Source organism: Equus przewalskii, chromosome 16 (assembly GCF_037783145.1).
Source record: "Equus przewalskii isolate Varuska chromosome 16, EquPr2, whole genome shotgun sequence".
Classification (NCBI taxonomy): domain Eukaryota; kingdom Metazoa; phylum Chordata; class Mammalia; order Perissodactyla; family Equidae; genus Equus; species Equus przewalskii.
In genome coordinates this window covers 76654960-76678939 of record NC_091846.1, presented here as the reverse complement: position 1 = coordinate 76678939, position 23980 = coordinate 76654960, and the positions used below count along the sequence as shown (strand labels likewise).

Below are 23980 nucleotides of genomic sequence, written 5' to 3'. Positions count from 1 at the left end.
AAACAAACAGGGAACTAGGGAGAAGTTTCAGAGAAGGGAGACACAGTTGTGGAAAACAGGAAGGCAAAAAGGAGCCCTGGGGTGTTGGGTTGAAATCAGAGGTATCAAAGTAAATTCATGATTTTTAGTCTAATCGTACAAATCTATATATTATTTACATCTGTATCTTAAATTTCCTAGTTTTGAAACATCCTAAAAGTAATGACACCCCAGTAGAAATAAACTCGCCATGTCCCCAGGGCTTAGTGTTTCTTTGTACCATGTTCCCCTAGAGTGAATCAAGTCTTCTTGGACACATAGCTGATTCTAAATCTGAGGCAAGATGGATGATCCCGGAACATTTTGGAAGGCCAGGATGTCAGCAAGTGCTAAAGAAAGGTCATGAGAACCTGTCAAGAGGACAGAGGAGCTACTTGAAGGGTTCTCACCGGCCAGGTCTTGGGCAATTTTAGCATCAAAATAATGATAGTAAAGGATTACGATTCATCGAATAACATAAGAATCCACAAGTCGATATTGATAATAAATAAATAAATTAATTAATTAGTGAGAAAAAGGAGTTCTTATAGTGGAATGTCACTGTTGATGGAAAAATGGGGTTAGAAAATCATAATTTTGCAACCATAAGAGAAATCATCCATTTAGGCAAGAACCATTCATGTGTACAAAACTAATGGGTGAAAGTTTGACGAGAAAGAGAATATTTACATTGTCTCAAAGTACTTCCTTACAAATTACTCATCAGTTACAAAGAAAAAGCAGTGACTTTTGACTAGGGAAACACGACATTTGCCACCTTAACGAAGTGATCAAATGTCACCAATGATGTTTCAAATGGTCATCACGTGCTCTGAGCGTGATGCACTGAGAAGGACACTCTATCACATCTCTGGGATTCCTGCCAAGAACACATAACTGATGCCAACGTGAGGAGACAGCAAATAAACCTAGACGGAGGATCGTTCTTCAAAATAACTGAACTTTCGTTTTTAAAAATATTAATGTCGTGAAAGAAAAAGAAAAGTGGAGCAAATGACCCAGATTAAAGAAGACTAAAGAAAAATGGCAACTAAATGAAGCAAATGAACCTGAACTGGGGAAAAATCATTATGAAAGGCATTAGGGGGATAAGTGGTGACGTTTTATAGGGACTCTGGATTAGACCTTAGTATTGTCTCAATGTTAAATATTCTGTAATTTTTCTTTTTAGTTTGCCCCTATTGCTTTATTTGGTGTTTTACACAAATGACTAACAGAAATAGAGTAACAAAAGAAGCTACACCGCCCCCCAATACCAAATACGGCAGCTCCCTTTGACTGCTGTCTAGGGTGAACAACCCCCTCCCTCCTCCCAGGACACCGCTGACCACCCCCCACCCTGTGCAGGACAGAGCTGACTGGGTGATGGAGGGAGAAGTCACATTTGGGGGTTAGAAGAAGGGGCCTGGGAGACAGGGATTCCTTATATAAAAGAGGAAATTTCTACTAAAAAATAGTAGAAAAAAGGTAAGAAATCTATTTTGACTCCCCAAAAGGCTTACAAAAAACCCCAATGAAGCTAAAAATAACCAAAGCTCCCTTGTACACCCCTGAGGGAAGGGAAGGAGCTGGCACTGCTGGTGAGAGTCATAGTGACGACAACCTCCCAGCAGGCAGCAGCCCATAGGACAGGCTGAGCCCAGGCACCAGGGGAGTAATGAGCACATGATTGACAAGATACGCTATGCAGGATATGTTACATAAGATAAAGTCCTTGATCTTAGGAGATACACTGAAGTCTTTAGACACAAAGACGCATGTGACGTATGCTCAGGTGGTTCAGAGAACGTACGTACACACACATGCGCATATACATACACGCAGAGGGAAGGAAGGAAGGAGAGGGAAGACAGAAGGGGAGAGAGGGAGAGAAAATGATAGAGAGAGTAGAAGAAAGGAAATGAAAATAGTGAATCTGGGAAAAGTACCTATGGGAGTTCTTTGTGCTAATTTTGTAACTTTAAGTTTAAAATCATTTCAAAATAAACAGCTAAACAATATACATACAGTCCCACGGCCCTATTTAAAGATGTAAAAAACAATGATATTTATAGCAAGTCTATGTATGGATGGAACCATAGATAAACAGTACAACACGTTATTCCTATAATTGGAAAAAAAAGCCTTTAATAAATCTAGGAAAACTAGACATAAATATGGACCCAAACAGGTAACTGACTGGTTTCTGTCTTTTCCCTGCATCGTATGGTCAGGCTGCATGAGGATACAGGGGGACTAGTGTCATCCTACTGACACAAGGAGGTGCCATCATGCATTGGGACCCTAACAATAGGGCCCTGACCACAGCTGAGGAAATGGGAGGTGAGAACAGCTTCCTTGGGACATCAGAAGAGAAATTCTGCCATCGTTTTGCCTCCTAGAACCTGATAAAGAAGCTTGGTGAAGAGACAGTTTTGCCTTTCTTTCCTATTCCAAAGAGTCACTCGCTGTAGCCCACTTGCTCACGTCACTCTCCACACACGCTGCAATGGGAAGCATCCCTCTGGGGGTCTGTGAGCACTGCATTGGGTGGGTGTCTCTCTGCCAGGAAAATGGGAGGAGCTAACTTAGGTGTGTGCAGTTTATGAGCAGGTATGCAGAGACACGTAGAGACAAAAGACTCAACAGTTGTTAACATTATTGACAGTAAATCTGAGATTTTCCTTTTCTTATAAGCATACTTAATCGTCTGACTTTTGACTCTTTTTGCCTCTTTCTGAGTCAAGTGGACTTTATTTCTAGTCTCAGGCACAGACGAGAGCCCTTGCTGTATTTCCGCCTGAGCCAAGCCTCCAAGCTCCCTGCCTTCACTTGGGCAGGTGTCTCAGAGACACGCCTGTTTATTTGGATCCCACAACAGACCCTCCCACCTTTCTCAGCTTGAACTTTTTGATGATGAGAGGACTGAAGTAGATACTGTAAGCAAAGTACTTAGCAAGTTACCTGGAAATAGAAATTACTATTATTATGTATAAATCACATTTGCTTTTAATAACTATTTACAGCATCAAAACATTCCACAGGTTCATAAAATACTATCACAAGTGTGCATCTTTTGCTTAGACAATAGAATGGTTTAGCAACTATGGCCCCAGGGCCAAATTCGGCCCACTGCTTGTTTTCATAAATAAAGTTTTATTGGAACACAGCCTTGTCCATTTGTATTGTCTAAGGCTGCTTTCTCATTATAACAGTAGCAGAGTTGAGTGGTGGCAACAGAGACCTTACGGCTCACAAAGCCTACAGTATTTACTCTCAGCCCCTTTATAGAAAACGTTTGTCATCTCCTGAGTAAACATATAAGAGCACAATGTAAATGCTGTGCTCTTGCTCAGATATACTCATAGCCTAAAGTATTTAGAATAAAACAAGATTCACTTGTTTTCTCTTGGAACTTGTTAGCAAGTGTACATAAAAGAATGCCTTTAAAGTATAGGGCCTTTATTAAGATAAGCAGAATCGCAATATCACTAGCCATCATATTCTCATTCTAAATGTACATTCTATCACCGTGAAATACAAGAACAAAGAAAAAGGGTATCGCACCAACTTTAAAAACATGCTATTAGATCTTCATAAAATATATGGCTTAAAAGGAAGTACGTTATAAATGAAAGTTCAAATAATTGAAAACTAGGAGGAAGATATTTCCAATGATAATCAGTAGGATCAATTATTTCAATTCTTTCTTTCTACACGATATTACTCCAAGTCCATGCTTTTATCATTAGTCTCAGCCCTTAAGAGAATTCAATAAGCATAAGTTCTGAGAGGCGAGCGGAGTGATTCCCCGTGAAAAACAATATATTGCAACTGTGCTGCTTGATTTAAGGTAAATACATTCCTCAAAGCAGAAGTGATATGGATGTCTTATTCCCAGCTCAAAGACATCGGCTCTTTCCTGAAGGGCTGTTGTGTGCTTCTTTCTCCAGGAAAGGGAAATGACTCTACCTCGTTTACAGCAACTTCAAGCACAAAAGATGATACCTTTCAATTCATTGAAAAGCTTATTAAGAAAATGAGAATCATTGCAGAGCTGCTAGTAAGAAAATAACGACTAGAAAAGATAGAATTATATATATTGATATATATACACAATTATACCAGATATAAATGTAGTATGTAGTTTTACATATAGTGTGGAATTATAGATACAGGTATATAAAGTACTATGGTTCACTAAGTTGATGGAGCCTACAAATTTATATTGATATACACATATATGCATGTCTGTGTGTATATATAAATTTGTACGCTCCTCCTACCTCACGAGCGTTAGTTCTTTGTAACTGAAAGTACATCTTCAGCAATGAAATTCACCCTGCTGTGGCCTAAATGACTTTGGAAGCCATATTCATCTTCACTAGTCTTCACAAAAGAGCTTTTTTATATTCATATCACTAGAGTGGTTAAGGTGTTTTATATTTCTATCTGCTAAAAGCTTAGTTAAATTATGCTTTCTACTAGACTCCAAATTAAATTGTAACCAATGCACAGGGTGGCAAGATCCATTCCTTATTATTCTGGGCATTAGGAGGCAAAAGATATTTCAATTATCCCTTAGCTAGTAGCATATTTTATATGACAATGTTCAGAGAGAGAAAAATAAGGAACGTGAGACATTTTAACCGCGAGAGGGAAAAACTTACTTTTCATTACAAACAGAAGATTCTGTGAAAGGGAGTCCTTATTTTTTTCAATTGCTCTAGCAATTTCATACGTTACCTGCAATAAAAGAAAACAGCACAATTACTAATGAATGATTAAACATGACCACAAAACGAATTTCCTTTACAGGATAACTTGACTCAGCGGGAGTTTTCAATTATTCATAAAAGAAGTGTTTTCAGGGCTTCGAGTTCACATGGACGCAAGTTCAAAGCGCTGTCTGTGCACTTTCATTTGGCGCCCTAAACAAGGGCCCCCTCTCCTGTTCTAACGTGCGAAGCCCTCCTCTGAGCACGAGTTTAAGAGAAAATGGTAGGACTCAGACTCATGTAGCCCCCTTTATTCTCCAGGTCTCTTACCTGCTCAGAAAACTCACTAACCCAAGTGCAAAGACCCTGACACCTTGAAGGAATGTGATTTCCGTTTGAGGAATTCAATGGTCTCTATTAAAAGGGTCCTTTTGGATCATTTAAACAGTTTATCTGAAGTCTTTAAAATGAAGAATACATGTGAAACAATTAATTCTGGATTATTCAAAGGACAGTTTTCTTCCCCGCGGGTTACTGACAAATACCTTCAGACGACTTTCTTGCCCGATTTTACTGGTATTCCAGTCTGGCCTAGGAGACCTGATCTTTGAAGACAGATAAGTCTTACTGCCTCTCTCAGTCTCAGCTAAGTGTGAACTCCCTCTGTGGTCCTGAGAAGTCAGGTCGGCCATAGGCTTATCTGCCTCAACAGCTGCTTCTGCTCCTTGTGGAAATGTCTCCGGGACAGCACCACGGTTGGGTATCATAGCCTGTCCTTTGTCCTGGGTGGACCAGGACTGAGCTAGGGAGGGAGCCGACCAATGACACCTCTTCACGCTGCATCACTCATGAGGAGTATGGGCGGTTAGATCAACAAAGGCAATAATCACCTCCACTCCTTCGGGAATTTTAACTAGACAGCCCAGACAGGATTGTCCCATCGGCAGCAAGGAGGGACTAGACAGACTGAGAAAGAATCCATAAGAAAGAGGCTGTGTGGCCAGTGAGAGGAGCCTAGGAAAAGGCCACATGACCCCTAATGAGCCTTGATCCTAAATGACTTCCAAGTTCCAGGGCCTGACCATGTCCATCCTTACAATAAAGCCCCCTGAGTTTTTATTCTTTGCTGTCATAAGAACCTAAATGGCACAGTAGTCCCAAGACATCCTGCAGATTCTCAGATTTTCCATGAATTTGGATCCGAAGACTGGTTGAGCTAAGAGGCAGTGCCAAAAAACAAAACAACTTTCAGATACCCCCAGATCAATTCCCAATCATCCACCTTGCCAGGACAGAGTGATATATTCTGTTACATGTTATCCATTGTTAAATATGAACCATTTTATATACTCTAGAATAGTGGTTCTCAACCAGGGTTGATGGGAACCCCCAGGGGACACTTGCCGGTGTCTGGAGACATTTGTGTTTGTCCCAACTGGGGAGTGGGTGCACAGAGATGCTACTAAACATTATACAGTACACTGGACAGACAGCTCCACCACGAAAAATTCTCCAGCCCCAAATGTCCGTAGTTTGGGAGTTGAGAAACCTTTATCTAGAGGTTTGTCTTCTCTGCAAAGGGACAGCAGTGCCCAGGGAAACCATGGAAGAGAAGTCAGGACACATTTTTCTAAGCCACTCTGGATTTACATGGACTTTGCCAGGTCGTTTCGTGTCCCCGAGCTGATAATGCCATGCAGGGGCCTCCTCTGTATGGCTCCAATCTACAGTTCTGGCCCACTCTTTGCATGGGAATCTGATGACTACCTGCTTTTCTCTCAATACATTCCTTCCTTGTCTGTCTTTGCTCCTGGTATGGCCTTGTTTTGCGATGGCCTTCCTAACCCTTGCAGCAAAATTCTTACCATACCTTGAGGGCAGTGACTATGTATTGTTCAGCTCTGTCTCCCTGTAGCAAATGCCTTGTCTATTGGGCACGTTCAATATATATTTGGTGAAATGAATAGAAAGGTTTCGTTATATTGTGACCACATATAGCATAACATTGTGCCGTCCTTTTTTTTTTTTTAAGGTATATTTTTTGGTGAGGAAGATTGGCCCTGGGCTAACAACTTTTGCCAATCTTCCTCTTTTTTTTCCTCCCAAAGCTCCAGCATATAGTTGTATATCTTAGTTGTAAGGCATTCTAGCTCTTCCATATGGGATGCCACCACAGCATGGCTTGATTAACAGTGTGTAGGTCTGTGCCCAGGATCCAAACTGGCAAACCCTGGGCCGCCAAAGCAGAGCAAGCGAGCTTAACTGCTATGCCATAGGGCCGGCCCCCAAGTGCTATCCTTTTTAATTTAAGATCATGCTGATGAGTCTCTTATTATCACAAAAACATGTGCTTTGGAAAGTTCTCATGATTGGCACCCTGGTTGCACTTAGATACCCAGAGAAAAAGCTGAAGGTCTCCAGTTAAAGCTAAAGCTCAAAACATCCTAGTTGGAGACTCCAACTGGTCAGGTTACCTAGAAAAGGATATTTCACACACACACAAGCGCAAACATCTGACAAGGGCAATTTGATGCTTGTAGGAAGCATAGGGTTTAGCAAAAATTATTTTGTATAGGAGCAGGCCTGGTGGCATAGTGGTTAAGTTCACGTGCTCCACTTCGGTGGCCTGGGGTTTGCAGGTTCGGATCCCAGGTGCAGACCCAGCATCTCCCCTCAAGCCACGCTGTGGCAGCATCCCACATAAAATAGAGGAAGATTGGCACACATGTTAGCTCAGGGCCAATCTTCCTCACAAAAAACAAGTAAAAAGAAAAAAAGCAGTTTGTATAAAATTACTGAATCATAAAGCAGGTGAGCTTATGTATTTTTGTGATAATGGGCAAACTACTCTAGCTCTTTGAGTCCATCTTCATGTATTAAATAACATTCTGCAAGGGCCCTCCAACTTTAAGCACTTCTGATCCTACTCATAAGACGTGGATGATTGCAGTATTGACAGAATCCGAGCTGACAGCTCCATACAAGTATGAAAGACTACCCCAAATAACTCAGCTATTTTATCACAATTAATATAATAATGCAAACGACTGGGGATGTGTTACAGAAAACTGGCATTAGTGGAATGTCAACATCTGTTTCCAGATGTCTTTTCCCCTGATCCCAAATCTGGAATCAAGTATTTCCTCAAAGAGTTCTTGCATATTTTAGTGAAAAAATTAAAATCAGAGACCACCATCTGGACCCTAGAGGTACACCGTAACACATTATAAATGGGTTAGTCAATGTTTATAGGAGCATTCAGTGGACAGATCTGAGAAATACACACAACACACACACGCATGTGTGTAGACATATATACACACAAATACACACTCATATAAACGAAGGTTTTTCATTCTTTTGCTATAAAGATAAAATATAGCCTGATTCCAAATTTGGTCTTTTAACTATGATAATTTCCTCAATCCAATGAAGTTTGATACTGGCCTTCTAAAGGCAATTTGAAAATCTAAATAAATGATACCCACTCACGCCCATTTATTACGTCCATATATAACCTGCTCCTATCACCTCTAAATATTTCTCAAAGTTTTAGAAAGTTTAAGAGAGGTCCTGTGGACCCTTTACCCAGTCCCCTGCAATAGTAACATCCTGCAAAACCATCGCAACCTGGATGCTGACGTTAACGCAGTGAAGATGCAGGACATTCACATGACCGTGCGGATCCCACATCTTGCCAATTTATGGACACCTTCACCTCCCCCAAATCGGTTGAACACATGAGTGTGAGTCTGTTTCTGCATTTTATAACCTGTCCCATTGATCTATGTGTCTATCCCTCCACTCTGTCTTGATTACTGAAGCTTCATAATAAGACTTTAAATTAAGTAGGCTAATTCCTCCCACATTCTTCTTCTTTTTTTTTTTTTTTTAAAGATTTTATTTTTTTCCTTTTTCTCCCCAAAGCCGCCCGGTACATAGTTGTATATTCTTCGTTGTGGGTCCTTCTAGTTGTGGCATGTGGGACGCCGCCTCAGAGTGGTTTGATGAGCAGTGCCATGTCCGTGCCCAGGATTCGAACTCACGAAACACTGGGCCGCCTGCAGCGGAGTGCGCAAACTTAACCACTCGGCCACGGGGCCAGCCCCATCACATTATTCTTCTTTATAAAAACTGTTTTAAGTTTTCTAATTTCTTCACCTTTCCATATAAATTTTAGAATAATATTGTCTCTATCTCTATATCTAAACAAAATTCTGCTGTGATTTTGATAGGAATTACATTAAACCTGTGTAGCAATTTGGGGAGAAATGACTATTACTCTGTTGATTATCAGTAAATTGACTATTCCCTGTGTCGCCTTCTAATCCATGAACACGACATATGTCTTCCTTTATTTAGATATTTGATTTCTTTCATCAGCATTCTGTGGTTTTCAGCATACAGATTCTTTACAAGTTTTGTTAGATTTATACCTATTTGCACTTTTATGAACAACTGGAAATGTTTTTGTTAGATTTATACCTATTTGCACTTTTATGAACAACTGGAAATGTTATTGTATTTTTAATTTCAGTGCCCACTGCTAGCACACAGAAATATAATTGGTTATTGTGTTTGTGCTGTATTTTGCGACCATGCTTATAAGTTCTTTGAGTTTTTTTCTTTTCTTTTTCACTTTTTTGGTAGATCCTTGGGATTTTACACACAGACAATCAGGCCATCTACCAATAAGGACAGATTTATTTCTTCCTTCCCAATACGTCTGCCTTTTATTTCATTTTTTGCCTTATTGCACTTGCTAGAACTTCTAGCATGATCTTTAATAACAGTGGTGAGTGCACACATCCTTACCTTGTTTCTAATCTTATGAGCAAAACATCCAGTCTTTCATTATTAAATATAATGTGAACGGTAAGATATTTGCAGATGCTCTTTATCAAATTAAGGATGTCCTTCTATTCTTATTTTTTCTGAGCGTTTTTATCATGAATGGATATTGAATTTTATCAAATGCTTTTTCTGCATCAATTGATATGATTATGTGATTTTTTTCCTTCTTTATGGTGGATTACCTTGATTGATTTTCAAATATTGAAACAACTTTGCAACCCCAGAAAAAAACTGAATTATTCACAGTGTATGACTCTTTTTACATATTGTGAACTTTTATTTTCTAATACTTAAAAGTATTTTTGCATCCATATTTATGAGGGATATTGATCTTTGGTTTTCTTTCTTGTGTGTGTATGAACTAACCCTGTCTGGTTTTGGTATAAGGGTATACTAGCTTCATAAAATGAATTGGGAAGTGTTCTCTCTTCTATTTTCAGAAAAGATTTTGTAAAGTCAGTGTTAATTTTCCTTTAAGTATTTGGTAGAATTCTCCAGGGAAACCATCAGCGACTGGAACTTTTCTTTTGGGGAGACTTAAATTACAAATTCATCTCCTTGATGGTTGCAGGTCTATTCAAATGATCTATTTCATGTTGGGTGAATTGAGGTAGTTTGTATTTTTTGAAGAATTGATCTATTTCATCTAAGTTGTCAAATCTCTATCTGTAGTATTCTCTTTGATCTTTTTGTTTTCTGCAGGGTCTGTAGTGATATTCCCTGTTTTTTTCCTGATATTAGCAATTTGTGTCTTTTCTCTTTTTTCTTTGTCATTCTTACTAGAGGTTTGTCATTTTTATGGTTATTTTAAAAGAACCAGTTTTTTTGTTTCATTGATTTTCTCTATTTTTTTCTGCTCTTGGTTATTGCCTTCTGTTTGCTGGTTTTGGGTTTATTCTGCTCTCCGTTTTCTAGGTTCTTGAGGTAGAAGCTTAGATTATCATTTCAGACTTTCCTCTTTCCTAATATATGCATTTTGTGCTAGAAATTTTCCTCTCGGTGCTGTTTTAGCTGTGTCACAAATCTGACATGTTGTATTTTCATTTTCATTCAGTTCAACATATGTTTTTGAATTTCCTTGAGACTTCCTTTTTGATTCATGGATTTTTTTAGAAGCGCGTTGTCTAGTTTCTGAGTATTTGGAGATTTTCCTGTCATCTGTCTCATACTGATTTCTAGTTTGATTCCATTGTGACAGGTAAGCCCACTCTGTAGGATTTCAATCCTGAATTTGCTTAGTTTTGACTTATGGTCCAGCACAGTCTTTCTTGACACATGTTCTGCGAGTACTTGAAAAGAATGTGTTTTCTACTTTTGTTGCTTTGTGTTCTAGAAATGAGTAGATCCTGTTGGTTGACGGTGTTGGGTCTTCTATGTTCTTGCTGATTTCCTACGTAGTAGTTCTATCATTTGAAAGGAGGGTTTTGACATGTCCAGCTTAATCTTTCATTTTAACTGGCTTCCTCTGAAACCACCCAGCAGGGGAAGGGAGACACACCCCGTTACTGCCAGATAGGAGAAGCCAGGTTCTGCGCTCAATCTCCTCTGACATAAAAGAAGTAGGGATGCTCATTCCTGCTGGGTGAGGGTGAGAGTTCTGGGTCTCCACGGGGCCTCCAGTCACAGTTTCCTGGCCAAAGTCCTGATCTCCCAGTAGGCCTCCTCTGACATTCCCCCTGCAACGGGGAGGTGGGGGCACAATACAAATTCAGGAACTTAGTACAATATTAAAATCCGAAATATGCTTCAGTGTTTCAAAATGTATACACTAAAAGGAAAACTGTAATTTTAATGAATGTAACTAAAATGCTTTTTTTTTTTGCTGTTTTCACTTTAAAAAAAATTCATAGCAAATGAAGTGGCCACAGCTAAAAAGTTATTGTAATCTGGACTATGATAACTCACACGGTTTCTTTTTGTCCCAAATAAACAGAAGAGCTTGAAGTCAATTTTGAGAAAAATATGGAAATAGAAAACCAAAAATCTAACTCAATGATTGCTCATGTTGAATCCCGACAAATCTTCATTGTTTATGGAAAGACGTCCACCTCGCCTAATAAAATCCTTCCATATATGGCATATTTCCAGGTGCTTCTCATTGTACTTTTCTACTTGCTTTCTGACACTCTGCTGCCAAATTCCTCCCTTGACCTCAATCCTTCTTTCTGACAAATAAAAATGGCAAGCAATGGGATATATTGGAGTATATGAGAAAGCCATTTGGTATAAACCTAATTCGGCCTGACTTTGTTTTTTCCAAAAGGGCCTGACTGTGGCCATTGAGTATGCATTGTATATACATTTCCTATGGCAAGAACAAAGGCCCTTGAGATAAAGGTGCAACTTCCCTCCCCCTCCCAATGTTGGCATTTCCTTAAAGATTAAGCATCTTTCCTTAGGCTAGGAACTGATTGCAGTGCTCACCTGTGACCACTCAGCTGGAGACAACAGACTGCCACCCTGCTGTGGTCACTGAGACAGAAGACCTACCTGCTATTTCCATCAATCGCTGTGCCAACAGAGCAGCCTCGCGACTATTGTAAAAGGGACATTTCAATCCTATGCGAAACATCCTCTCTGGGGGTACATAACCACTCTGTGCACCCCACTTCTTTGGTGCCCTTTCTTCCTTCGGCAAGAAAGGCCCCGGGCCATGGTCCTCACATTTCAGCTCAGAATAAACTCAGCCAAATTATATTGGTTATGGATGATTTTCATCGACAGTTCCAACTTCTCCAGCTGTCAGTGCCAAGTCTGTTTTTCAAGGCCCAACTCTCTGGGGGACATCAAACCGTGGCGGAAAGAGCACAGCTTGCATGGCAACATACCTTCCGGGTTCCAGCTTCAACAAGTCCAAGGCCTGGTAGGTAACCCAGGTCAAGATACTGAGACTTCACGACTTCTCATCTACAGAACATAGAAGGTGCTGTCGCCCTCCCTCTCTGTGTCTGTCACTGTCTCTCTCTTCATCTCTCTCTCCATCTCTCTCAAGGTAATTTTGAAGATAAATGAAAAAGATTATTAGTACCTAGCTTTCCCTAGTCAACATACCTGCTTCTAATGCTCACTTGTCCCTTCTTCTCAGACCTATTTCACAATTTTTTTACATTGTTGACTTGAGAAGAACTCATGGGGTCACCTTGGTCAATAATTTGAGGCTGCTAAATGGGCTGCCATCTGAAAAGGAGACTCTCCTCCTGTACTCGTAATTTTATCAGTCAAAATCCATTTATTACTTTACAAAGGAACTGCTTCCAAACAAAACGAGCCTCCTGGGAGGGTCAGCCCCTTACCTTCCTGGGCCACCTACACCTGAGCATCTGGACCTCGCTGAGAGCAATGGCCTCTAGGAGGTGGAGGAAGCAATAGCTGCAGAGAAAAGAAACCACAGAGGCTGCAAAACTTAGTGGGACGAGGACACTGGGTTCCCAGGCAATTCAAAGGGAAGCGAGCCTCAGAGCCTAGTTGAATGGACAGAGGAACGTCTATGAAAGGAAGCCACCGAGGAGAAAGTCAATCTATCCTAGAAATCACCTCCAGCTTCGTGAGTCTGCAATGTCCAGAGAACAAATAAGGGTCTGTCCTCTCAGCTGTGCACCTCAGGATGGACACGATGGGCACTCCTGGAGCAGCAAGAAGCAGGTTTTACACGGAGGTCTTTCTAGGTCATTCGGGACAGCTATCTGCTCATAGGCTTACCCTTCCTTTTCTTGCTGTTTTGTTATTTGGGGGATGAAAGGAGAAAAATATGAAAGTCACAAATGATAGAGGCCGGGTCAAATGCTTTCCTTTTCCCTTCTGTCTTTACATAACTGAACCTCAGACTTTTTTTTTTCCCTCTTAAGGATTAGAAGATAGGATTCACACTCTAAGTGACAGCATCCCTCATGCGTGTAATAGAGAAATTTACATGCATACAGCCCAATACAAATCTTTAAGGAAACTGTCACGTATTCAAAGATTTACTTTGGCATGCTTCTGTTGAATAAAATGACTCCAAAGGAAATTTAGCATTTTGTTTACATTTCAGCAGTTAGCAGTGCACGGCTAAGTGCTTCAGGGTCATGCCAAACAGGGAGTGCAGCATGAGCAAGGGAGCAGGGCAGTATGCTGCTTTTTTCAAGAATTCGCGGTAACACTCCAGTACTGCGACAAAGACAATTACAAGATAAATTATGTTAGCTATACAGGAAAAGGGATTATAAAGCTTTCGCCATGGCTGTGAATCACGGGTCATGAAGACGCCTAGTTTCCAGGGTTGACAAAGAAAAGTTACAACATACCAAGCCACACGCATTTTCTTCCGAACTGAAGGCTGTCAAGCTCATGCTTGGCTAGTCACCAAGGAAACCGGAATCCAAAGGTGAAAGAGAGCTCCACAAATATAGCTCTATCCACTGCCACCGATTTTAACTCCCTGAATTGAGAGCAAGAGCAGTTGGCTTCCTCCACCTCAATAAGGGAGGTGCTGAGCTCTGCCAGGGCTGACGTTTAGTGTGTTCTTTTGTCTGTAGTCTCGGTCCCCTCCAGGAGCCTGGCACATAGTAGGAGGCAGAGGGAGGTTTCGGAGTGTGTGCTAAACTGAGCGCCTACTCTGCGACTGATACCTTTAGTGTTTCCGAAAACGTGGTTTGCAAATTACCTGCAGGAGAACATTCTCTGGTGCTTAATAAACAGGCACAGCTTTTAGACCTCAGGCAGATCTCTTCAACATCATTTACAGGCGTGGAGCCAAGGAGCCTGCATTTTTAACTTGCTCCGCAGTTAATTCTGGTGCACATTCAAGTTTGAGAATAATGGCTCAGGTACTAGTGACCTATGATACAAACTCTGTCCTCCTCTGTGACGTTGGCAGGCAATAAGGGAGCCCAGGGACAGGATTTGCAGAGGATAAATGTTTCCTGGGCATTTTAGATACAGAACAGCTATTAGAGCAGATATTGGCATGTATTAAAATTGATAAGTTTAAAATGAGAATACACAATAATTATATGGTTTCCCCTAGGCAAAGGTGTCAGACAATGGTGCATTCTATCTCATCTGTTTAGTCCATACACAGAACATATCGTGCGAAAAGCTGGGCTAGACTCAGGTGAAGGAGGAGTGAAAATTGGTGGAAGAAATGTCAACAATCTAAGACATGCAGATGCCACCATCTTACTGACAGAGAGCAGCAATGGTTTAAAACGACTTCTGACGAAAGTGAAAGAAGAGAGCGTCAAAGCAGGGCTGCATTTGAACATCGAGAAGACAGAAGTCATGACTACAGAAGAACTACCCAACTTTAACACAGACAATGAAGACATTGAAATTGTTAACGATTTTGTTTACCTTGGTTCAATCGTGAATTTAAATGGAGACTGCAGCCAAGAAATCAAGAGAAGACTTGGAAGAGGGGGAGCAACGAAAGAATCAAGAAAGCTCATCAAGTGTTGAGGAGGTGTCATTAGAGATGAAGGCCAAGATGGTCCACACCCTCATATCCCCAATTACTAGGTATGGATGTGAAAGGTGGACATGAAGAAGGCTGATAGGAAAAAAAAATGATTCATTTGAAATATGGTGTTGGAGGAGAGCTCTATGGATACCCTGGACTTCCAGAAAGACAACCAGTGGGTCCTAGAGCAAATTAAGCCTTAAATATTGCTGAAGGCAAAAACGATAAAGCTGGGGCTGTCCTACGCTGGGCACGTCATGGGAAGGCAGGACTCCTTGGAAAAGACAATAATGCTGGGAAAGTAGAAGGCAGCAGGAAAAGAGGAGGACCAAGTATGAGATGGATTGACTCCATAAAGGAGGCCATAGGCATGAGTCCACAGGAGCTGAGTGGAGCTGTTGAGGACAGGACATCACTCGTTCATTGGATCACCAGGAGTCGGAGTCCACTTGATGGCATGTAACAACACAATAATTATACTTAGGCTAAACTTTTTTTCTTAAGAGAGTTAGCATTTTATAAAAAACTGTAGAGAAAGAATTTTCAAGCACTTCTATCTAAGACCACAGCAATAGAACCTAGTACTTTTCAAATAACTCTGATTATTGTGGTGCCCTATATAAGCCATATATAGTGTGAAAAACTTGGGGAAAATAAAATGAATAAAATTGTGCTAACGTAAGAGGGGCAACGGACCAGGGGTTATGAAGAGGGTTCTGTTCTACTGTACACCCATCAACCTACAAAACCCTGATGGGACACAGGCTGCCATAATCAACTGTGGGAGCACGAGGAGTCAGCTTCTCTGAACCTCAGTTTATTTATTCAGTTGAGTGTTGAGTTGGGGCCAGTTCAGACTAAGTTTAATGATTTTACTAGTGTAGTCCATCAATAAAAAACTATTCTAAAGGATGGGAAAAGGCTACATATGGCCATAGTAAATGGGCATGAGTGGACACCATCTACTTAGATTTTCAAGTTGCTTGTGAAATGACTAATAGCAAAAATTAATAAATACAATCTTCATTGAATTTTGGACATTATCTGTGTTAAACGACTACGCTTGGTGAAAAAAAAGCAAGGAAAACTGCTAGGACTGATCTTTTAAAACTATTTTATAGGGGCTGGCCTGGTGGCATACTGGTTAAGTTCATGCGTTCTGCTTTGGTCGCCTGGGGTTCGTGAGTTCATATCCCTGGCACGGACCCACACATTGCTCATCAAGCCATGCTACAGTGGTGTCCCACATATAAAATAGAGGAAGACTGGCACAGATGTTAGCTCAGGGACAACCTTCCTCAAGCAAAAAGAGGAAGATTGGCAATGGATGTTAGCTTAGGGCCAATCTTCCTCACAAAGAAAGAAACAAAAATTATAAAATATAACACGTGTATTTATAAAATTTAGAAAATACTAAAAACAACAAAATAAAAATTACCTCTAATTCTTTTTCCCAGAGTTGGCCAATATCTCATCTATCTATCTATCTATCAAACCTATTCTTGCCTATGTATGTACTTTCAGAAGAATAGGACTCTTCTTTCTGCACAGTGTGCTGGGTAATGCCTTTCCCATCACATGCACTGTTGTCTCTGCAATGAATTCCTGCCCTGGTCTGCTCTGTGGTCCCTAACCGGGCCCTCCAGCTAGGGCTGCTGCAGGAGGCACTGGCAGAAGACTGCAGGGCAGAAGCCTTGGTAATTCCCATCCTCTCCCAGAGTGCCAAGTCTCCTCCCTGGCTCATCCTCAGCCCACTCCTCATGGCCCCATTCTTCTGGGGCGGGCCACCCTGGTTCCAGCCCGCATCTGCTGCCCTCAGCTCCTGGTCCGTTAGTCTCGTCTCCTCTCTGCCTCTCCCCAGCCTCAGAGGAGGTGGCTGCTTCCACTGGGGATGCACCACCTCTCTGTCCCGTGTCTCTTTCCACTGTTCCTGTGGAACCTATTCCCCACCCAGACTCCTTTTCTTCTGGAAGATTTGGCGTATTTTCCTTTCCAGGTTGCAGCCTGACTGACCGCCGCCATTCCCAATTTCTTGATTTGTCCATTCTGGTCTTGGTGCTGACAGCTCTGATGCTTCTACCTGCTCTGCAGCTCAAAAAAGAACAAGGACAGACACCGTGTTCGCCACCATTCCAAATACCTGAAGAAAGAGAGTATAAAGGAAAGCACAGAGAATGATGCAGGGACTAGAGGGGCTCATGGCTGGAGACAGACAAAGTGATAAGAACCATTCATTCTAGAAAGACTGAGTGTGAAAGGAGATACCGAAGCCTATGAAATGAATCACGTGGACAGAGCAGAATGGGTCCCAGCATCCCTGCAGATGCACCACCCTACAGGTTAGAGGAAGAAGAAATGAAAACTAACAGAGCACTACACCACAGGCTAGAAACATAAATATAATGGCTCTTCAATTCTTCATTCAGGCCCAAATCAGGAAGCTAACAGAAAAATGCTTGAGTGGCAGAACCATGGTCGTATACGCTTAGGAGAGCCTCTTGTGGCATTACTCAGAGATTCACTGCTTTGACTCCACTTGTCTTAGTCTTCCCTAGCTAAGACCTTACTCATGGCTTACACACAACACACTGCGGTAGAATGAGATGGCTTCGTCCGGCGTGCACACTCCACTGTGCAAGGCAATATGTCATGGACAAACCAAACTGCTACTTATATTATCACATCATTAATGTAGCTCTGATATGGAAATCTATATTTCCACATGTTTGAAGGGCTAAAAATTAAAGTTTCTCTAAGGAAGCTACCCTAAACGACAATTTAGTCATTTCAGGATATCCCAGATTGTAGCAGGGGTAACTTACATGTGTTTCTGGCAATACCGATATTTGATTTATAGATATGTGTGTGTGTCTATCTATCTATCTATCTATCTATCTATCCATCTGTCTGTCTGTCTATCTATCTATCTGTCTGTCTGTCTGTCTGTCTGTCTATCTATCTATCTATCTAACTGCCTGCCTGTCTGTCTGTCTATCTATCTATCTATCTGTCTGTCTATCTATGTATCTATCATCTGCCAATCCTGGTCATCCAGTGGTTTAGATTCTGTGCTCTCACTACAGAGGTCCAGGTTCATTTCCTGGTCAGGCAAGCACACCCCACACCCCCTCGTCTGTTGGTCGTCATACTGTGGTGGCTGTGTGTTGCTATGATGCTGAAAGCTTTGCCACCAGGATTTCAAATTCCAGCAGGGTCATGCAGGGTGGACAGGTTTTAGTGGAGCTTCCAGACTAAGACTGACTAGGAAGAAGGACCTGGCCACTCACTTTTGAAAAAATTGGAGGATGGTGCAAATAGACTGGACAGGGCTCCAGTCTGCCATCCACAGGGTCCGTAGGAGTTGGAATCCAGTCAGCTGCACTAACAATGACAAATCTATCTACTGTAGTTGATTTATACACCCATGTCTCTATCTGTAGATCTATGAGCCTACTGCTCTCACACCAATCTGAGCACAGGGTAGTGATTGTTTTATATGGCACACGAATAGCCATAAGCACTTTTACACAGTTTCTTTCCCCATCCACTAAGCCAAGAGGGAGGAGCCTTCACAGAACCTCTCGCACTCTGACCTGGTCTCACCAGTTAGAGAGATTGGGAACTGGTGATTGGCCCTCACTAAGGAGCACAAAGGCAGAAATGGGCAGTATGATGGGGATGGGAGGGAGGAACAGGCCCTGCTGCAACGGAATGGGCTGTTGGGCTGTTCTGGGGCAGCTCTTGAAAGTGGAGAGCATAGAACATATTCCATTTTTTTTTTTTTAAAGATTTTATTTTTTCCTTTTTCTCCCCAAAGCCCCCCGGTACACAGTTGTATATTCTTTGTTGCGGGTCCTTCTAGTTGTGGCATGTGGGACGCTGCCTCAGCGTGGCTTGACGAGCAGTGTCATGTCCGCGCCCAGGATTCGAACCAACGAAACACTGGGCCGCCTGCAGCGGAGCGCGCGAACTCAACCACTCGGCCACGGGGCCAGCCCCTAACATATTCCATTTTTGATGAACTACCAAGGGCATGTTTCTCATCTGGTCCACAAACCAGAGTTCTGTCACATCCTGCCCAAGAGCATGCTTGGGAAGCTGGGAATAATGGAATCCAACGGAGAGAGTCTATGAGGAATGAACACTAGAAACCAGGGCCCTGGGGGGAGCTCCCAGCCGGGAGAATCAGTATCTCCTAGGTCATAAGAAGGGCATTGGAGGTTCCCAGGGAGGAGCATCTCAGGGATACATGAAAGCACCCAACTGAGAGTTAGCCCTAGACATCAGAAGGTGTGGTGTTCATGAAACCACATTGTGACAATACAAGAGGAGTCAGCGCAAGAAAGGAAAGCAAATAGGATGCCTCGGCCACTGTACAGTGTCTCATCTGTGGTTGAGGCGTGAGGGGACTTAACTTTCAGTTAAATCTGTAGTTCTGATTATTATATAGGACTAGAAATTCTTCATCACTGAATTGAGTCTGTGAGTGCCAATGAAAGCAAATAAAGGACTTTCTATTACTGGAGAGAGCCCCAAAATATCACCGGAGCTGCCAGGGATATTTTATCTGGTTACCAGGGAAGGACTGTCCCTGCTGAACATATTTTAAAAAGCAGTGTGAGCCAAAAATAAAACTGAATCCTGATTACATCCCCCGAGTTGTGCATGTTCAACTACCAGGTACATGAAGAACGAGAGTGTTAAGACAATCTGGAAGATCTGATCTTTCAAAGAGAAAGCGAAGTCTATTATTCTAGCAGGGACAGAGAAGCTGGGAGGCAAAAGTGTTCACAAGCATAGTGTATGAACACGTGATAGAGAAGGAAGCCATCACTGCCACTAGTTCAGGTCTACCCTTAACAAGTCAAATCAGAATCATCACAATTTTGAAAAGTATTACCAGAGAAGCAAAAAGATGACTGAAATAGAGGGAGTATCGCTTGTAAAAGTAGTTATTCATCCCTTTCTTGGTAATTATTGCTTATTCCATCAGTTAGGGTGGGGAGACTATTGAAGTAACCCAAGAGTTTGAGGGGGCGATGTGAACGCAGGTACTGGGATAAGAAAAGTAGTATTTGGTTTCGAGAGATAAATAGGGGAGAGTAGATTGTATTCGATAATTAATTGGGTTTCTGATTTTACCGTAAGTGGAAAAGTGAGACAAATATGGAAAATCAGTCCTATTTATTTATTTACTTCTTGAAATAAGTTGAGAGGGAGAGAGTGTTTGAAGGTGACTAGGGAATTTAGTTTAGTTGGCTTCTGGATCTGTTGAATTAAGATATCATCCAAGTATGGAATTAAAAAGTGGATACACAAGTACGAAGCCCACAGGAGAAATAGTTAGACTGGAGGTTCATAATCATCTCATTTACGAAACTGAATCATGAGAGGATATACACATGACATAAAGCATTATCCTGAAAAACATCAATATTTATGCAATGGAGGTAAATTCACTTATCAGTCAAATTTATAACCCCTTTCTCCACCATGTTATTTACATGATGCAAAATATAATCCCTAGAAAAGAGGTGCTTGGGATTAACAGGTGATAAAAATGCAAAACTTTGAAATACACTCTTGATTTCAATAGATCACATCAGAATGTATGTAAAGATTGGATTTTAGCAGAAGAAATGAGATCATTTTCAGCAAATATAAAGGGGTCTGATAATTGTTCTTGCCTGGTTTCAGCTTTCTATCTGAGGTTTCATGTGTAGTGTTAAATTCATGTCTACAGCACCAGTATTTATAAGCAGAGGCTTCTATTTTTTACTTTTCCATTAAGTGATTCTATCTGATAGCTTTGCTTGCTTTCATTCTGATTCACTTTAAGTTGATAAACACTAATTAACAAAGACAGTTATTAGGAGCGCATAGTATTATTAAGAGTCCTTTTCTAGATATCTAGACTCTGGATGTGGACATGGCCGTGAAATTGACATATCTGAAATTTGTGAACATTATTTCATTGGTCCTTTTAAGGAAAAAAATACCAATCAACTAACAGTAAGATATCAATATTCCGGAAAATCTGAAGTTCCTTATTTATAACCTCTGTCAGCCCATGAAGATAATGGAATCTATTATATCTTTGAAGAAAGAGTAAGATTCCCTAAATGGGATCCTGAATTTTCTCTTCCTAACGGAACTCTGGGTAAGGAAACATTTATCTTGTCTCTTACAAAAATTTATACCAAAGGTGAAATTGATATAAGCAACAGAGTACCAGGAGCCTGGTGGAGTTAATTCTTATTTTTCTAAAAGTCTGCCCAGGAGGTGACCAAACACAAATGTAAATTGAACTCCTTCTGTGTGGGTCAAAATATCTTTGTCAAATAACCTTTAACAGTATCAGTAACAGTATTAGTTTAGACCAGACAGATTTCATTGTTATGTCTGGGGTTTTTGCCTGGAGAAAAGAAAGAGAAATAAATGGAGTCTTCCGCGTTGATTAAGCCACCACCTTTTCCTTTTGATTTCAAGGTTCACTTTCAGAGTCTTCTTGGGCCCACTCTGTCTCCCACAGATCTCCGGGGGTGAAGGCCAGCTGACAAGCCACAGAAGGTGTTCCCGACACAGGTGGAGTAGGGAAATTGAACAGGCCAAGAGGTATCCCCTGCATACACGTTACGTAAGTATGTCTAAGGGCAAAGAGGGCGGCTTTCGTCTGTGTGCCACCTAGAGTCTACTGCAGTATCAGTGAGAGAAAGACCTGCTTCTGAGAGGTCTGGGTAACAGCATAAATCTAAACGGACACATTTCAAACTTAGTTTATCCAACAATAGGGGTGGATCCTTTTCAAGGAGAAGGAAAAACTATCAGGTATTTATAGACGGGCCACAAATCAGTAACATCATCCTTTTTTCCACATGACTTTTTTGAGCAACCTTTTAGTAATATGTTTTCCGTAAAGGCCTGTGGAAGTCAGAAACATGATCAATAATGAGCAGGGTCTCCCTGTCTGGGATTACAACTCATCTGCAAGGATTGGTTTAGGGGCATGGAAAAGGAATCCTGATGAATACAATCAAAACCCACACACAGAAAGACACGTCTACCAGCACATCATATAAAAGGGCTATACATTTTCATTCTGTCATAAAATTACATCTCAGAATATGTATACAGATGGCAGAGAATGCTTTAATTTTCTTTAGGGGAATAACATTGAAAGAATCTTTTAAAATCTGTGGTAAAATTCTACACACCTGGATGCTCGATTAAAATATTAGTCAGAAAGCTAAATGGTAAAGAACAAAATTTTTTGCAAAAATTCTCTTTAATCAAGGTAGAGCTACTCATCATGAAAACAACCTGTATATTCATTGAAAAACAGAATGTCACATTAACATAAGTTAAAACATTTATCTAAATGTTTTCTCTTTTAGTATTATGTTTTCCACAGATGGAGAAATATCTCAATTTTCTACATTTATCTTCCGCTGAAGTCTTTCAAGTGTGATTGGAAGAGCAAAAAATATTTAATATAACTTTAATGGTTACATCTTCCCTGTCATCTGCTGAAGTGATATTGACAACTTTGTGATAAGTAAAAAGAGATATTCTAACATGATTGATAAAACATTGCTTTATGCAATGTGAGCACATTTATAAGATATAAGAATTGACAAATACATTTTTTTAACTAATAAATGACATTTTACCACTAGCTTAATTTGAGCAAGTCAATAGGGCTTCTAATATTCTCATATGGAAATATAGCCAGCTGGATGATTCCCCAAATATTTTCTGGCTTTCAATATCTGCAATTGATGAGTTCAAAATTTTGCTAAATATAACAGTATTCCTGCATAGAAAGACCTTCAGCTACTGTTGGGGAAATACAACTCACACATTTGCCACAATGTCTCAAAATAATCCTACTTGCACTTATTGCCTGCCCACCACTTAGCCTTCAGAACAAGTTTATGAGTTTCATAATTACATTCTCCTTAATTACAGACTTCATGAGTGCGTCAACTGAGGGTAAGTGTCCTCCTCAAGGTCACAGCAATGGAGCCCCAGTGTACCCCAGTACATCTTCTCTTTCCATACACCACACAGATTCCATGACTATAGACCATAAACACTGTAAGCATTTCACCACACACCGTGGTGGAGAGAGAAAAACACGCGGGACTTGAGGAAAATGAAACACGGTATTGTGACCTACTAGCCTGTAGTGGAGTAAATAGCGTACCCTCCAAATTTTTGTCCACCCAGAATCACAGAACGTGACCTTATTTGGAAATAAGGTTTTTGCAGATGTAATTAGTTAAGTCAAGATGAGTCCTATTGGATAGAGTAGGCCCTAAATCCAATGACTGGTCTCCTTGAAGCAGAGGATAAACACAGAGAAACATGGGGAGAAGACCATGTGAAGACAGAGGCAGAGATTGGGGTGCTGTGTCTACAAGCTTGGGAATGTCGACTGATGGCAATGCCTAGAAGCTAGGAGAGGAGCAGATTTCTCTCAGAGCCTGCAGAAGGATCCAGCCCTGCGACACCCGATTTTCGACTCTGGCCTCCAGAACCGTGAGAAAATAAATTTCTGCTGTTTAAGCCTCCTGGCGTGTGGGACTTTGTTAGGGCCACTTTGGAGACTCATACACAGCTGTACAATTTTTGGTGAATCATTGAACTTCACCAAGGCTTACTTACCTGAAAACCGACACAGTCACATTTATACACAAGGCTGTGGTGAAAGATCTCAGAAGGACTTTGAAAATTAGAAAATGCTGTGCAGGCATCAGGAATCATGACTGATCAGGGAAGGCAGAGATCAACAAAATTTGGATTAGGTCTTAGGTCAGGAACTTGATCCTTGGGAAGGCAGATCAGATTTGGAAAGAAAGAGGGAAGCAGCATTCCGGGTGAGGAAAACCACCTGAGCACAAACAGAGACAGAGAAATCGCCAGGGCCGCTTTCAAATGCATCGAATGTGGT

General features: G+C 41.1%; 1 protein-coding gene across 4 annotated transcripts in view; it reads right to left on the bottom strand.

The window, feature by feature from the left end:
- The window catches only part of MYO16 (myosin XVI), a 597681-nt gene that overhangs the window by 146011 nt on the left and 427690 nt on the right, over positions 1–23980 (bottom strand). For all 4 annotated transcript variants that reach the window (XM_070579270.1, XM_070579268.1, XM_070579272.1 and 1 more), the window contains exon 24: positions 4689–4764. In XM_070579270.1, the coding sequence (XP_070435371.1) occupies positions 4689–4764 (76 nt within the window). The remainder of the gene's footprint in view (positions 1–4688; positions 4765–23980) is intronic.